The sequence below is a fragment of the Hippocampus zosterae genome, chromosome 8 (assembly GCF_025434085.1).
Source record: "Hippocampus zosterae strain Florida chromosome 8, ASM2543408v3, whole genome shotgun sequence".
NCBI classification, from domain to species: Eukaryota; Metazoa; Chordata; class Actinopteri; order Syngnathiformes; family Syngnathidae; genus Hippocampus; species Hippocampus zosterae.
In genome coordinates this window covers 25,363,290-25,379,731 of record NC_067458.1, presented here as the reverse complement: position 1 = coordinate 25,379,731, position 16,442 = coordinate 25,363,290, and the positions used below count along the sequence as shown (strand labels likewise).

The 16,442-nt window shown below is 51.1% G+C and overlaps 1 protein-coding gene and 2 long non-coding RNA genes across 5 annotated transcripts in view; 1 reads left to right on the top strand and 2 right to left on the bottom strand.

The window, feature by feature from the left end:
* The window catches only part of LOC127605845 (uncharacterized), a 96,984-nt gene that overhangs the window by 13,228 nt on the left and 67,314 nt on the right, over nucleotides 1-16,442 (bottom strand). The window lies entirely within an intron of this gene.
* The window catches only part of LOC127605843 (uncharacterized), a 95,728-nt gene that overhangs the window by 12,365 nt on the left and 66,921 nt on the right, over nucleotides 1-16,442 (bottom strand). The gene's annotated exons all lie outside the window — the stretch shown is intronic.
* The window catches only part of gmds (GDP-mannose 4,6-dehydratase), a 54,947-nt gene that overhangs the window by 34,363 nt on the left and 4,142 nt on the right, over nucleotides 1-16,442 (top strand). Inside the window, exons 8-9 of the mRNA XM_052073609.1 lie at nucleotides 9,163-9,281; nucleotides 9,563-9,659. Coding sequence (XP_051929569.1) covers nucleotides 9,163-9,281; nucleotides 9,563-9,659 — 216 coding nt within the window. The remainder of the gene's footprint in view (nucleotides 1-9,162; nucleotides 9,282-9,562; nucleotides 9,660-16,442) is intronic.

The window sequence follows — 16,442 nt, the reverse complement described above, 5'->3', positions numbered from 1 at the left end:
GGCTGACAACAGTTCCGCTCAACCGTTCGTGTAAAAGGTCGCGCGATTAATCTCGGAGCGACGGAGCCACTTTGGCATCAAACCGCAGCCCCCCCCCCACCCCCGTATGAGTCGAGGGCAAAGCCAAAATCGCAAGAAATGCACCTTACGTGACTTTTGACTTTTGAGCCAATGAAAAACGTCATTTCGCAATTTTAATCTGCACACGCCGATGGACCGCCGAAGATTTCTCGGGCTCTTCCAGTAGCCGCGGCTGAGGTCAGGGGTCAGGGGTCAGAATTGACCAACCACTTCTCCCTTCTTGGAGGAGCCAGAGCTCGACTCGAAGGTCCCCTTGTCCAGCCCTCATCAAGTCAGCCCGAAAGGAGGAGTCCTCCTCCTTCCCTCTTGCACATCTGGCCGCCCCCAGAACGCTCATTTGGAGAACCAACAAGAATGTTTTTATTTCCCGGGAGAAAAGAAGAACTCCGGAGCGAAACCGCAGACTTTAAACAAGTCAGAGGCACCGGCGATGGCCCTCACACAGCCTGCTGCTGGGCCACGATGATGAACAAGCGTTTGCTCCCCCGTCGTCTTTGCTCATTTAAAAAAAATATATATTCGTATAAGTCCTCACATCCATCATCGGTCCCTCGCATAGAACGTACCTTGCTATGCCTTTGTGGCCAAAAACTCATAAATTGTTTGCTTTGGCTTTGAAGGAGGTCCAGTTTGCAAGCAGCGGTTTTGGTTTCTGATGTCTCTGGTGGCCGAGACTGTTTTTGTGTCCTAAGCTTCTCGTCTCTTCGCCCGTTCTCGGGATACTCGTGCAAGTCTTCAGAATACGCTGCATGGAAGCATGTGCGATCCGACGTGACGCTTTGGCTTTATAGGAGGTCCAGTTTGCAAGCAGCGGTTTTGGTTCCTGATGTCTCTGGTGTCCGAGACTGTTTTTGTGTCCCAAGATTCTCGTCTCTTCGCCCGTTCTCGGGATACTTGTGCAAGTCTTCAGAATACGCTGCATGGAACCGTGTGCGATCCGACGTGACGCTTTGGCTTTGAAGGAGGTCCAGTTTGCAAACAGCGTTTTTGGTTTCTGATGTCTCCGGTGGCCGAGACTGCTTTTGTGTCCTAAGCTTCTCGTCTCTTCGCCCGTTCTCGGGATACTCGTGCAAGTCTTCAGAATACGCTGCATGGAAGCGTGTGCGATCCGACGTGACGCTTTGGCTTTGAAGGAGGTCCAGTTTGCAAGCAGCGGTTTTGGTTCCTGATGTCTCTGGTGGCCGAGACTGCTTTTGTGTCCTAAGCTTCTCACGTCTTCGCCCGTTCTCGGGATACTCGTGCAAGTCATTAGAACACGCTGCATGGAACCGTGTGCGATCTGACGTGATGCTTTGGCTTTGAAGGAGGTCCAGTTTGCAAGCAGCGGTTTTGGTTTCTGATGTCTCTGGTGGCCGACACTGCTTTTGTGTCCTAAGCTTCTCGTGTCTTTGCCCGTTCTCGGGATACTCGTGCAAGTCTTCAGAATACGCTGCACGGAACCGTGTGCGATCCGACGTGACGTGTTTTTGGATGCACGTATGGCGCGGGATGTTTTACCGCTCTTACCCAAGCCAATCTGGATAACAATCACGATTTGCATGCTGTCTTCAATTTACACTTAGTATAATATTATGACTTCTTTTTTTTTCCGTGCGTCAGCCACACAGTTCGTTTTGTCTTAAAATCAAAATACTTCCAAATTAAATACAAGAAAATATGTTTCAGATTTGCTTACATAACGTCCTGATGTGTACAAACACTCCAAAATAGAACTTTGGGGGCTGGCCACCACGCTTGAAGATCAACCAGAGAGCTTGACCATCCTTCTTGTAGCTGATGATGTCAAAGTGACGCAAGAGAACAGGAAACTGCTCAGACTTCAAGCATGATGTCCATTGTGGGGGGGGGTTGTAAAAGAAGTGTGTGCTGCAGCGATTGGGGAAAATCAAACAAACAAAAAACAACCCCCACCTGACTAGATACCAGGCTTCACCACATGAACGCATTTTGCCTTTTGTGTCGCGTTTTCTGAAGCGAAATTACCGTAATCGAAACACATTTATAACACATTTAAACAATAAATTTTACATTTATTATTATTATTTTTTAATCTGGCGTTCCCAAACGTTTCTTTGCCATTTGGAGGTTATCGGCAGCCGGCGTGTGGATTGATGACTGAGTAGAAAAAGTTTTGCGCTCTTGCTTAGAATAATTTTTGGTCTGCTTTCAGTTGGACTGACATTGAAGACTTTTCAAGTTTGAAAACAACCCAATCCAAACAAACGCATGTTCCGTAGCGTGTACTGCTTTTTAGCGGATTTTGTCGACTGAAAAATACAAGTTGGACTTCTGTAAATCTTTCTGAATGTCAGACATAAATTCACCCACCCCCCCTCCCCTCCCCTCCCCTCACGCTCCTTTCCTGCCTCTAACGTTAAGCATCGGCAATATGTTGAGGCCATTTATAAGACTTGTAACCCCTCAGCTGATGGCAATCACATGATTTTTTTTTTTGGGGTGGGGGGGCACATTTTTTTGAATCCTAAAGTTTTGGAACACTAGACAGAGTGTCAGACAGACCCCCCCCCCCCAAAAAAAAATGCTTAAATGTCTTGAATTCAGAGAACAGCCTCGTCCTTTTTGGCTCTCCAAGAACATGAAACCTCAATCTCAATGATCGCCTTCTCACACACACACACACACACACACACACACACACACACACACACACACAGATTCGGCTGCGCTCTTTGCACGCGCGCACGCATGCCTCAGACAGCTGTGCTCTATTACGGCAACGTACGGGAGCCACGTCCCCCCCCCCCCTCTCCAGCCCTCCCTGTGACTCTCATTGGAAATGTTGGGCCGTGATGGGAGGAAGCCCCTGCCAGATTTATACGACGCAGGTGCACACTTTGGAAGGCCATCTCGTCCAAATGCGCAAAACACACACACGCACACACACACATCAGGCACGCGAGCAGACCGGCCCACAAAGACGTGGATCTCGTGTCAGCTACTTCATGTCTACGCCGCTCACAAGTCACAACACACTTGAGACGCTCTCTCCTAATGTGTCCTTAACCGCTCGCAGACGAATCCAAACCTCGCCGAAAGTCTCGCCCGACTGGCGCTGTCCTTTGGAATTTTTCGCTTTGCAGAAATACGGGTTCCCTTCCTTTTGGTTTTCCTCCTCGGGCCGGCGCGTCTGCAGGCTCGCTTTTGTTCCGGGAATATCCGAGGCATTTCCTCTGTGCGCTAGCCCGCTATTTCCAATAAGAGGGAGGCTGGAGGTATGCGCTGGGCGGGCTGGGCTTGCCTTCTTGTTAGCGTCGTGCCATTGTCGAAAGAGACGGACGGACGGACGGACGGACGGACGGACGGGAACACCGGGGATATGAGTTCCCCCTGGAAGGGAAAAAAACAAAACGACGACAATCCAAGTAGGAACGGCTTACATGCCTACACAGCAATAAAAGTGCTGAGAACTCGAGCCATGTAAGACCGAAGAACGAATGTTTTTGTTTTTTTGGGTTTTTTTGAAAGCATTAGAATGAACATTTTTGCAACGGCTACATGAACGGTCCTTCTTACTACAAGTCGGAATGATAAGATAAGATAAGATAAGATAAGCTACTAAGATTAGCTACCAAGTGCTGTCAGGGCGGGCTGGAGGGGGTGGGAGGGACTGGCCATCATAGCTTTTAGCTTAGTTAGCATCCTTCTTTTGCCCACCTCCCTCCAGAGTGTCAAGGGAGCAACCCAGGACACAACTGGCCTTCCTGACCAGTCGCTCCAGATTGATTTCCAATACAAGAATATTTCTTCTGGATTTGAATATATCGCATGATACCGCCGTGGAGACGGAATAGCAAAAAAGTGACGTTGCATATACCGCGCGGGATTTTACAGTACTCCAAATGGCTCTTTATGGTGCGCCTCAGTTCCTCCTTTCCTGAGCGATAGCTTGTGCGAAATAGAAGATGGACAGTGAGCGAGCGAGCGTCCTCTGTGGCTGTGACCTCTGCCGTCAAACTGTGCCGGCAGAAAAGGGCAAACGCCAGAGGTGGCGCCGTTCCTGCGTCATTCCTGACCAGGGCAACTGCTGCGTACGTCTGTGGGCTTTCGGGGGGGGTGAGCTCATACTGTAAATAGAAGCGCATCTGTCTTCGACTCCACATCCAGACTGTCTGCGCCTGACGAGAAATTAATTCAACAAGTGCCTTTTTTTGGTCAAAACGCAACAGGAGAGCGCGGCGTAGGGCAGGGGGGGTGCTTTGGAAGAGTGAAAAGCAACATGAAGGGGGAACAATGGAATGGCTCTGGAAGTATCGAAGCACGTAAAAAGAAAAATCCATCCATCCATCATCTACCGCTTATCCGGGGCCGGGTCGTGGGGGCAACAGCTTTAGCAGGGAAGCCCAGACTTCCCTCTCCCTAGCTACTTCTTCCAGCTCTCCCCGAGGGATCCCGAGACGTTCCCAGGCAAGCTGGGTGACATAGTCTCTCCAGCGTGTCCTGGGTCTTCCTCGGGGTCTCCTCCCGGTGGGACATGACCGGAACACCTCACCGGGGAGGCGCTCAGGAGGCATCCGAATCAGATGCCCAAGCCACCTCATCTGGCTCCTCTCGATGTGGAGGAGAAGCGGCTCGACTCGGAGCCCCTCCCGGATGACCGAGCTTCTCACCTTATCTCTAAGGGAGAGCCCGGACACTCTGCGGAGCAAACTCATTTCGGCCGCTTGTATCCGGGATCTCGTTCTTTCGGTCACGACCCATAGCTCGTGACCATAGGTGAGGGTTGGGACGTAGATCGACCGGTAAATTGAGAGCTTCGCCCTTTGGCTCAGCTCCTTCTTCACCACGACAGACCGATACAACGTCCGCATCACAGCAGACGCTGCACCGATCCGCCTGTCGATCTCCCGCTCCCTCCTACCCCCACTCGTGAACAAGACCCCAAGATACTTGAACTCCTCCACTTGGGGTAAGATCTCCTCCCAAAAATCACAGTTCCGTTGCAGCCATTCCTGGAAAAAAAAAAAATGAAGGCCGGGGATTTTCTTTGTTGTACTTCGTCTTCAGATCATTTCTTCAAAAGCATCCTGAAATTGCGACTTTGCCAATTCCGATGATTTCAGGTCATGCCCTTTCTTTTGTTTTGTTTTCGGCTTAAATTCAGCAGAAATTTTTTTGGGTCTCGGCATCCAGTCTGGGATTTTGGGGAGCGCAACGGGTTTTTTTATTTTTATTTTGTTGACTTTGGTTTGACATTGGTGCTGCTGCGCTCTGCGACACATGCGGGGCCTAATTTGAGTCAGCAGGCTTCCTTTTGGGTTTGTACCGGGGGGGGGATTTTCCAGCACTATTTTTGCTTGTGCATTTCGTGCACAGGGCATCTGGAATGAGTTTGATAGCGGCGGTCTCGGCCGTCGCGTATGCTGAATGCAAAATTATTATTCACGTTGGCTCAAATTCTTCTCGTTTTATCAAAAGTCTTTTGATATCTTATCAAGTGGCGCATCCCAAGACCGAATCGCATCTCTGCCCTTTTCTAAAAAATGATTATAAAGCTGGACTCCCCCCCCCCCCACACACACCCAGCCCCCCCATCCCCCCCCCCCCCAGTTCAATAAAAAGCAAGATTTTGTCAGAGTGGCGATCGCTTTCATTTCATCTATTTTTGACGTGGACCTCCCCCGTGGCGGGGGGGTCATCTCGCGGCCAGGCCCGGGGGCTCAGCGCCGAGGGTTCAACGTCTGAGCTGTTGATGCAGTAGTTAGTGAAGCATGCGAGCGAGACCCGGCGCGGGGGAAAGAGGGAAAAACACGAGAGCCGACGCTGGTGGAAAATGCGGCGGGAGGCGAACGTGGCTTTGCGGTCACAAATGATTTTGGAGAATTAAACGCGGGAATACCCAGACTTCTTCCAGCGTTCGTTCTCGCATATCAAACGGGGAGTTCGGAACGTTGAACTTGGTCGCCCGCTTTTGAGTTTGCCTTCTTGCCAACGCCGAGTGAATATACGCTCGCTCGGATTGACCACGAGATGGCTTAGATCAGCAGTGGGGGGAGGGGTGAGAACATGAAAAGTTCATGCGTAGTTTTGTGCATCGGTGCGTTTTCTTGCAAGATGCTGTTATTTGGCAATCCGAGTGCCTTTCTTTAGGTTATGTCGTGATTTCGTCGCAAAGCGTTGTTTTGATATTGGAGGTATCGCAAAAGCCGAGAAGAAAAATACCGTTGTGTCCAAAGTTCTGCTTCACAAAAATCTCTTATACTCTGAATTTTCTTTGTAAATGAAGATTTTCAGGAAACTTAGCAACGTTTCCCAAATGTACTTTTTTTTCCCCAGATGAAAGAAGAGGCTTTCTATTGTTAGTACCATCCTTATACAGGCGGCCCGGTAGTCCAGTGGTTAGCACGTGGGCTTCACAGTGCAGAGGTACCGGGTTCGATTCCAGCTCCGGCCTCCCTGTGTGGAGTTTGCTTGTTCTCCCCGGGCCTGCGTGGGTTTTCTCCGGGTGCTCCGGTTTCCTCCCACGTTCCAAAAACATGCGTGGCAGGCTGATTGAACACTCAAAATTGTCCCTAGGTGTGAGTGTGAGTGCGAATGGTTGTTCGTCTCTGTGTGCCCTGCGATTGGCTGGCAACCGATTCAGGGTGTCCCCCGCCTACTGCCCGGAGACGGCTGGGATGGGCTCCAGCACCCCCCGCGACCCTAGTGAGGATCAAGCGGCTCGGAAGAAGAAAAAAAAAGAATCATTTTACAGCTACAGAACTCAAAAAATAGTCAAAAATGGCTGCCATTGACTCTCCCAATTTGAGAACCCCCCCCCCCCCCTCCACCTTCCCCCCCATATATCCTCCATAATACCAAACGTTGCCCGCTTGACATTCTGACTTATTTTGCGGCATGTTTCACTTCAGCTAGGAGCAACTGCTTTCCTGACTCGGTGGGTTTTGTTCGGGTTGTAGCACAGCAACAAATTGCACTGACCCAAGCGCGAAGTAAGCGATGGTTTTTGTCACACAAAAAACAAAGTAGAAATCCCGACAATTTACTCGAATGTTGCTCGCCCGGCATCCGTCGCAGCCTGATGGTCATCCCAGAAGCGGGATTCCCCCATCTGCGGCCCCTTCTCAAGGTTTCATTCCCCAGGTGGCACTTTGGAACTTTGTCCCCGCCCTCGTGGGGGTTAAGGTCAGAGGTCAACGTTGAGACTCTTTTTGCGGTTCCGCGCCATCGACGTAAATGCGACTTGACTTGATTTGAATTCTCTTTGCGCTCTTCAGGCACGTGTACAAATGACCCAAATGTGAAGCTGCGATAGACAGTCGAAATTTGTAGCGAGACAGGGAGCGGCTGCTCCGTTTTAACGACACCACATAAAACATCCCGAAGGAGCTGGAAAGAAGCCATCTTGTCAAAAGCGCACTCCGAAGACAGTCACGGAAGCAGACCGTTTTCATCAATTGGGTTTGCGAGCGAGACAAAGCCGGCTCCGAGCCAAATGCCCCTGGATGCAATTAGCTCGACTTGACCACAATGAAATGCGCGATTGAAAGCAGAGCGCTGGCGCGGTCTTCAAACGATCTTTATTTTTTTCAATTTTTCTGTGATTGATCACTCGCGAATGTCAGCATCGGCAAATAGACACAAGCTGTGATTAGCCTCGACTCATTTGTACTTTATTAGACACGGTAGTACATGTCGCAATAATTCGGCATCTTTGATGCGCTTGCCACTAAGATAAAACTGCGAGTTAGCGAACTGCGAGTGGCTCGCTTGTTCTCAAAGACTTTCTAATCGAGTGCATCATAAATACGATGGAACTTTGACGCGGACATTTGGTGTTTGCTGTTGCCATTTCCGAGCTAAGCAGTAGGGGAGTCGCTGTGGCAGGCTGAGGTCGGATTCGATTTTTTCCGAAGGCTTGTTTTTGTTGTAGCGAACCTCATTGCGAGGCAAGGGTGGAGAAAAGGATTTCATATTATGCAACATTGGGACTTTTCGTTGTAGGGGGTAGCAGAAAACATGGACTGCTTTAATGCATGAAGATTTTTTCACACTAAGGGGGTATTTTCGCCCATGTAGGTTTCCTTGTAGAGGAGTTTCACTGTAGTGAATTCCGTTTGAGAGTCCACAATAGTTTTATAATACAAACAATCTACAATTGCTTTCTTGACTGGCTTGAACGTGTTTGGAGCCATTTTAAAGTGAGCCTCCCAATTTTCTGTCGCGAAAAAGTTTGGCCACCCCTGATTTGTAATCATTGGAGGGGAGGGCACAGTTCATCGGGACTGCTTTAATGCATGAAGATTTTTTCACACTAGGGGGGGGATTTTCGCCCATATAGGTTTCCTTGTAGAGGATTTTCACTGTAGTGAATAAAGAGAATTCCGTTTGAGAGGCCACAATAGTTTTATAATACAAACAATCTACAATTGCTTTCTTGACTGGCTTGAACCTGTCCCCCCACCCCCCTCCCCCCAAAATGGAGCAATTTTAAAGTGACCCTCCCAATTTTCTGCCGCGAAAAAGTTTGGCCACCCCCGATTTGTAATCATTGGAGGGGAGGGCACAGTTCATCGGGACTGCTTTAATGCATGAAGATTTTTTCAACCTAGGGGGGGGGGATTTTCGCCCATATAGGTTTCCTTGTAGAGGATTTTCACTGTAGTGAATAAAGAGAATTCTGTTTGAGAGGCCACAATAGTTTTATAATACAAACAATCTACAATTGCTTTCTTGGCTGGCTTGAACCTGTCCCCCCACCACCCCTCCCCCCAAAATGGAGCAATTTTAAAGTGACCCTCCCAATTTTCTGTCGCGAAAAATTTTGGCCACCCCCGATTTGTAATCATTGGAGGGGAGGGCACAGTTCATCGGCAATTCGACCCGTGCGTTTATTTTTGAGCATGTCACCGGTGTGAAAATGGGTTTGCGCGGTGTGCGCCGATGTTGGTGCCAGCGGCGCAGCGGGCCCGCGGGAGCGCTCGGCCCTTCTTTCCCACAGTGCGCGTCCCGCGAGCTTTCGTGGTGACGTCAGAACCGAGGTACAGGCTAGTGCCCTGCTCAGAGGCCCGAAGGTCAGGAGAAAAATCTCTTTTGAAATCTCGCTCTCGCTCTCTCTTTCAGGCTATGTGGTTGATGCTGCAACAGGAGGAGCCCGATGATTTCGTCATCGCAACCGGGGAGGTGCACAGCGTGAGGGAGTTTGTGGAAAAAGCCTTCCGACATGTGGGGAAGACAATCGTGTAAGCGCACGCAATCCTTATCGGGAATTTTCTCCCCCCCCCCCCCCCCCACCCTGTTCAATTCCCTGTTGAGAAAAATCGCACTTGATACAATCCGGACTCGTATGATGAGCGCGACAGTGCTCGCCATTTTACATGTTGCATCATTGTCATTCTTTGAAAAATGGTTGCAGAAGCCTTCCGCCTTCCATTTGGGCTCAGGTCTGCGCGTGTTCAGTGTTGGGGGGGGGGGGGGGGGCGAGCAAGGTTTTGTGGTTCATGTCAAGGTGCCTGTTTTGCAGGTGGAATGGCAAGGATGAGCACGAGGTGGGCCGTTGCCAGGAGACGGGAGTCGTGCACGTCAAAGTCAATCCAAAATATTTCCGGCCAACCGAAGTGGTAAGTTTGAAGCCGCTTGCGTCGCTCCGCCCCCACCTCGCTGCCGTTTGGCTTCGCAGGACCACACCCCCAAAAATCTCAAGGTCGCAAAGGCCAACGCGAGTTTTGGCTGAAAGGCAAATAAATGTCGATTTATTTCTAAAAAGAAACAAATCAAAATGAAGGGGCAATTAGTAAGTAACATGTCATGTTTCCGTGTAATGCCACCCCCCCCCCCCCATCCGATGATCCTTCCGTCCGCCCGGCTGTAGGTGTGAAGATGCCCTCTCTCATCACCCCCCCACCCCCGAGGGCATTACAGCTGCTCCTCGGGGGGGGCGCCAGTGTCGGGTTACCGGTCGTGTCGCGGCCCAGATGATGTGTCGGGTCTTCAGTTGAAAGCCAGCATTTGGATTAGAAGTGAGTGATGCCGGAGGATTAGTGCGGGGGGGTTGGGTGGGGGGGGGGGGGGGGGTTGCAGGCCGCCCTTCTGCTGTCTCCGCACCTGGGTTGAGATTCTTGGATCGATTCACGCCAGCAACCCGGAAGGAAACCAGTTTGAAGTCGGCCCCGCTTTGCTTGCCCCCCCCCTTTAATGTACACAATCATTCAGGCACAAGTACGCAAAAGCCACTAAAACAAACGCGTTGACAAATTGTTATGCAGATTGTTAAAGAATTTGGAAGTGGCCCTTTCGCCCTTCCATTTTTTTTCTTCGGCGCGGCCCTCAAAGCCCCCCCCCCCCCCAGCCCCCCCCCCAACCCCATTTGTAGGCCGAGCGACAAGGCGGTATACCTTTTTCTCCCCTCTCGTCCATTGTCTATTGTCTTTATCCGGAGCTTCGAAGAGAGTGAAAAGCGTTTAACCCCCCCCCTGACCTCTTTGAGCAGGAAGTTTGTGACAGCGGGCTCACGGCTTAGCATTGTTGCTCTCCTCAAGTGGAAATACCTGTCATCGTGTGGCTACACGCTCAAAGAATTCAGCTGATTCAGACGCTTCTTTTGTGTTTGCTGTAAAGTGCGAGAAAGGGGGGGGGGGGGGGGGGGAGAGAAAAAAAAAAAAGCACTTGCGCAGGTTTGTAAAAGCAGGGTGCCCTCGGGCCACGTGCCAATATGTAGCGTATGTCATTCATCACTCCCCTTGTCTGCATGTGTGTGTGTGGGGGGGGGGGCACAAGCTCGTTTCTCTCCGGAGCCCAACAGGGTGTAACGAGCGAATTGCGTCACCTGTGCAGGTGTTCCTTGCGTTTGGGTGTTTGCGGTTGTGCCGCAATGGCGCGAGCACGTTTGTCGGTATTTGAAGACGAAAGTATGTCGGCAGGAGCTGACAGATTTGTTGTTAATCGCAGCGATAGATAAAGTTGATCAGCGTCAGGCTGACATGGCCGCTGACGGCATTCTTTCAGCTTTGCCAAGTTGTCAGTCTCCATCTTTCAGTCACGACTCAACATTGGTCGAGCTTGAGTGTCCCGACGCTCTTGAGTGGCATTTTGCGCCTGTTCCAAATGTCACTGCGGTCGTTGACAAGCCGATGCGAGATGTGAAGCGAGTTTGGGGGTTTTCCTTTTACTGTTCGCAGCGCGTCGCACACGTCACTTCAAAGTTCTGCCTATGAGAAGTGATTAGTTTTAAGGTTGATTGGATTTTTCTGGACTATCGGGCAGCCGTAAAATCCTTTTGTTAACCCCAAAATGAGAAAAAAACATTGACGTTTTTTTTGGGGGAGGGGGGTGTTTTCAAGCGGCGACATTTGTTGTCTCTTACATGTTGAGCTGTGAGCTATTTCTTATAGTAGCCTATAATAATATTCATTCATTCATTCATCTTCCGAGCCGCTTGATCCTCACTAGGGTTGCGGGGGTCAGGGAGCCCATCCCAGCCGTCTCCGGGCAGTAGGCGGGGGACACCCTGAATCGGTTGCCAACCAATCGCAGGGCACACAGAAACGAACAACCATCCATGCTCACACTCACACCTAGGGACAATTTAGAGCGTTCAATCAGCCTGCCACGCATGTTTTTGGAATGTGGGAGGAAACCGGAGCACCCGGAGAAAACCCACGCGGGCCCGGGGAGAACATGCAAACTCCACACAGGGAGGCCGGAGCTGGAATCGAACCCGGTACCTCTGCACTGTGAAGCCGACGTGCTAACCACTGGACTATCGGGCCGCCCCCAGCCTATAATAATAATGCTCTCAAATCTCGATTGATTAATTGGCAAAGGCACCCCCCCCCACCCACCCAAACAGATTCTCATCTTTGTGTCATCACTTGAGTTCCTCGACTTAACTTCAGGAACTCGTTTGCATTTACACACGCTTAAAATGAAAACATACCGGAAAATGTTTGACGCTCAGCTTTGCAATCCAGCGTTTTTGTGTGCGCGGGGGGGTGGCGGGTAGGGGGGGACCCCAATTGGACAGCGGAAGCAGACGCACTGCATACGTCGAAAAAGGGGGGCCGGTCGTGGCTAAGCGCTGAAAAAAAAATGGAGCCGGTGAGTGAAGCGACCCAGGTGGCGCTCACCTCACGTGCACTATTCGGGTATTTCCCAAGCGCGCCCTGTCCGTCAACGTCTCTTTGGCCACGTCGCTAGTGACAAGCGTCTTATCTGCAACGCGCCGCGTGTCGAGCCTTTATTTTCCCGCATGGCTCTCAGATGCCTTTGACAGGTGTCTTCTTTTGTTCTTGTTGGCGTTGCACACCCGGGTTATTTCTAACTCGGCGAGTGCGAAACGTCGGTGCAAAAGACCCAAAGCGAGAGCCACCCTAAAAATAGCCGCCTTTACGCACCTCGCCTCGCTATCTGTAAAGTATTCATCTTCGGTATGAATGACTGCACTTCTTTTTGGAACGGCTGTCACACCGGCCGTCGGATGCGCATGGCGACATATCCTGAAAATAAATTTCCCGCGAGGTACGCGCGTCATCGCCCGGTTTCGTCGGCACTTGGAACAATGGCTCCGGTGACGAAAGGCGACAAACGACGGTTTGCCTCGTGAGGTCAGCCGCGTTATGTCGCAAGTGCACACCTGACCCATCCAGTTGCCAAATGTTTTTCATTCAAGGGCAGTTGCACCCTTCTTGGATACTCGCAGGCGGTTAGATATTATCAGTAAAGCGATGCTGAATGCATTCCTTGTCATGTTTTTTTTTTGTGGTTTTTTTTTTTGTGGATGAAACCTGTCTGCATAACTTCCCTTTGAGTGCTCCTCGCATGCATTGCAAGCATGTTGAAGGAGTGGCTGCAAGAGCCCAAGCGCTCGATTGCTACTCCTAAAATGCCGGACAATTGAAGATGGGGAGGGCGGCCCGGTAGTCCAGTGGTTAGCACGTGGGCTTCACAGTGCAGAGGTACAGGGTTCGATTCCAGCTCCGGCCTCCCTGTGTGGAGTTTGCATGTTCTCCCCGGGCCTGCGTGGGATTTCTCCGGGTGCTCCGGTTTCCTCCGCGTGGCAGGCTGATTGAACACTCTAAATTGTCCCTAGGTGTGAGTGTGAGTGCGAATGGTTGTTCGTCTCTGTGTGCCCTGCGATTGGCTGGCAACCGATTCAGGGTGTCCCCCGCCTACTGCCCGGAGACGGCTGGGATAGGCTCCAGCGCCCCCCGCCACCCTAGTGAGGATCAAGCGGTACGGAAGATGAATGAATGAAGATGGGGATCCAAAATTCTGTCTAACAACGCGTATGACCAAAAAAAAAATTTTTAAACGGTATTTTAAATGAGGACCAAGGCTCCAGTTAGCAGCGTTGTGGACCAACTGGAGAAGCACAATGGAGGATTGTCTGACTCCAAAGTCAAGTCATGTTTGATTGATCCGAGTAGTTGCGTCTTTTAAAGTAGCAGCCAGCGTTTGGTCACAAAGTCTTCCTAGCAACGGGGACGGGGGAGGGGGGGGGACCAGGAATCCGCTCATAGTTGGGGCCGCTCAAGCACGTGCCGAGCGATCTTTTGGCAAAAAACGTTCCGACGCGTAATGTCGTAGATTTTGGCCGGGGCTGGACAATTCAAATTGCGGATTTTTTTGCACAACAAACTGGTTGATGAAATGCTTGTAACTCGCTTTTGTAACGCACCAAATCCTGCCGCGCATGTTTGCGAGCAACAGTGAAAAGGAAAGACGTGCGAAGCGGCGCCGTTGGCAACGTCCGCTGGAAAAGGAGCATGTGACTTTTTCCGAGGCCGAAGCCCATCCGGGCCCTCTCCGTGATGACTACGAGCCGAGATATCCTGGAGAGCTTTCAAAATGCATTTGAAAAACGCACACACACACACTGATGGAAATGTTGTGCAAATAGGTGTCAAATAGGTGTCGATCTCGTTAAAATTGAGATATTGCAGATTTTCTGATGCGATTGACTGCAGTTGGGAGCAAGTCAAATGAACCGCACCAGATTTGGCGGACTTTTGTTCGCTTGTTTATTTTATTTTATTTATTTATTTTGGGGGGGGGGTGCGGCAGCATCATGGCACGGGTATGTTATCATTCACGCTTGACCGAATAAACTTGCACAATCACAACAATCGCAATCGTTAAGCAATCAAACGAGATGCTGACGATAGTGAGCGCAAGCTAAATATATCGTCGACCTCAATCGGACGCCGTCGCTGAGAAAATTCCACCAACACCCGATTTGAGGTGCCGCCAACGTCTATTTTGGCTGCCGCTGCTCAACCCGTATTGTTTGGTGTTTTTTTTTTTTTTGTTGTAAAGTGTCCTTGGATGTCTTGAAAGGCGCTTATGAATAAAATTTATTATTATTATTATTATTATCGCGACGTATGCCAAGTCCTCGGCACTCGTGTGTCGCCACCCTTGCCCGGCCATCTTTTCAACGTGGTCGGCTACATTTTTGCTGCGAGGGGATCACCGAACTGTCTGTCGAGGGGGGGGGGCACCAAATAAGCTAACGGGGGGGTGAAGAAAGAGGATGGAGAGTTTCCTGCCGCTAGCGCTCTTTGGTCACGCGCCAGCTGATGTGAATTTCGGTGATGGGCCACTTTCACCCCTGGGAGAGGATCTGGAAGACAAACGGGACGGAGAGGCTCGGAAAAAAAAAAGAATGGGATTGACCTCTGACCTGCGCTCCGTAACGTGATCCCGCTATCTTTATTGCGAAGGGAAGAAAAGGGGGGGGGGGGGGCAAGGCTGCACACGCATAAACGGAGACCCCAGATCAGACCAAACTGTAAAACGGGAATTTGATGAGCGGCTGACCAGCAATGACGATCGGGTTGGGGGTGGGGGGTGGGTGGGGGGCACACAACGAGAGCTGCAGCCTTTTGAACTTGAATGGAGGGAGTTCCGTCTTTCAGGTTTGAATCTGGGATGCTTGTTTATAATGGCAGTTTTTAATTCGAGTGGCCATGTTTTTGGAATGCGGGAGGAAAGCGGAGTACCCGCAGAAAAGCCACGCGGGCAAAACTCCACTCGTGAATGCCTGACGCGCGAATGAGCACGTTTGGTCGAAGGCCCCCACATTTCGACATGCGAGATAATTTCGTCTCGTCCGTTTGGAATCGCGGGCCCATTCTTTGTGGGGTTTTTTTGGGGCGGGGGGCACCCTCGGTTCTAATCGCCAACCGCAGATTGCAAGCTGTTTTCTAGAGCACGAGAAAGGACGATGGCTCCGTTCGGGAGTCGGGAGGCTCCGCGTGCCGGACTTGTTGATCGCAGCCCTTTTTTTTTTCCGAGCGCTCGCGGCGTACGCGTGTGTCTGGCAGTCTGGTATTTCCTGAAGGAGTTTCCTCCCGCCGTCGGAGCGGAACCCCCCCACACACCCCCGCGGCAGTCGGTCCCACTCCAGCGGTGTTCGCCGTGTGCAAAACCCAAGCGAAAGGAGCCCGATTGTTGCCGCCTTGCGCGTATTTGCTGTTATTGGGACGCCGATGTCGGTGCCGTGATGGATCGGCGCATCTTGCGCGCATCTTCCAGTAACGGGCCCACAGATAGCGAGGGAGCCGGATCGCGGGCCAGGATTCCTGCGCTATCAGCTCGCTTACGCGTGACCAGAGAGACGAGGAGGGAAGGGAAGAATGACTGACAGGGTGAGGGGGGGGGGGGGGGGAAGCCCGACTCCCTCCCGGCAGATTAGGCTTGACTCCCTCCCGGCCGGATTTGGCCGCGGAGCGACCCGAGTGGCACGCGGAGCGATCGGGGTGCTCAAAGTCCGCGTTCGCTTGACGTCGGGCCTCCGCGGATACTCGATGTGCTGATTTATGGGAGCGACTGCTGTTTTTTTGGGCATCTTGCTTTCCTTGTCATTGTTTTTTTTATTTTTTCACATTCCAGAAGCTGTTTCCAACCCTGAGTAACGTTCACATTTCAACATCATTCTCCACTTTCACAGACTGTTTGTCTCTGGAGATGCTAACAGATTTTTGATATACAGTACATCCATCCATCCATCCATTTTCCGAACCGTTTAATCCTCACTAGGGTGGCGGGGGGTGCCGGAGCCTATCCCAGCTGTCACCGGGCAGTAGGCGGGGGACACCCTGAATCGGTTGCCAGCCAATCGCAGGGCACACAGAGACGAACAACCATTCGCACTCACACACTCACCTAGGGACAATTTAGAACGTCCAATCAGCCTGCCATGCATGTTTTTGGAATGTGGGAGGAAACCGGAGCACCCGGAGAAAACCCACGCAGGCCCGGGGAGAACATGCAAACTCCACACAGGGAGGTCCAGAGCTGGAATCGAACCGCTGCACTGAGAAGCCGACGTGCTAACCACTGGGCTACCGGGCCGCCCATATACAGTACATATATTACTTATTACATAATATTACATATCGTAC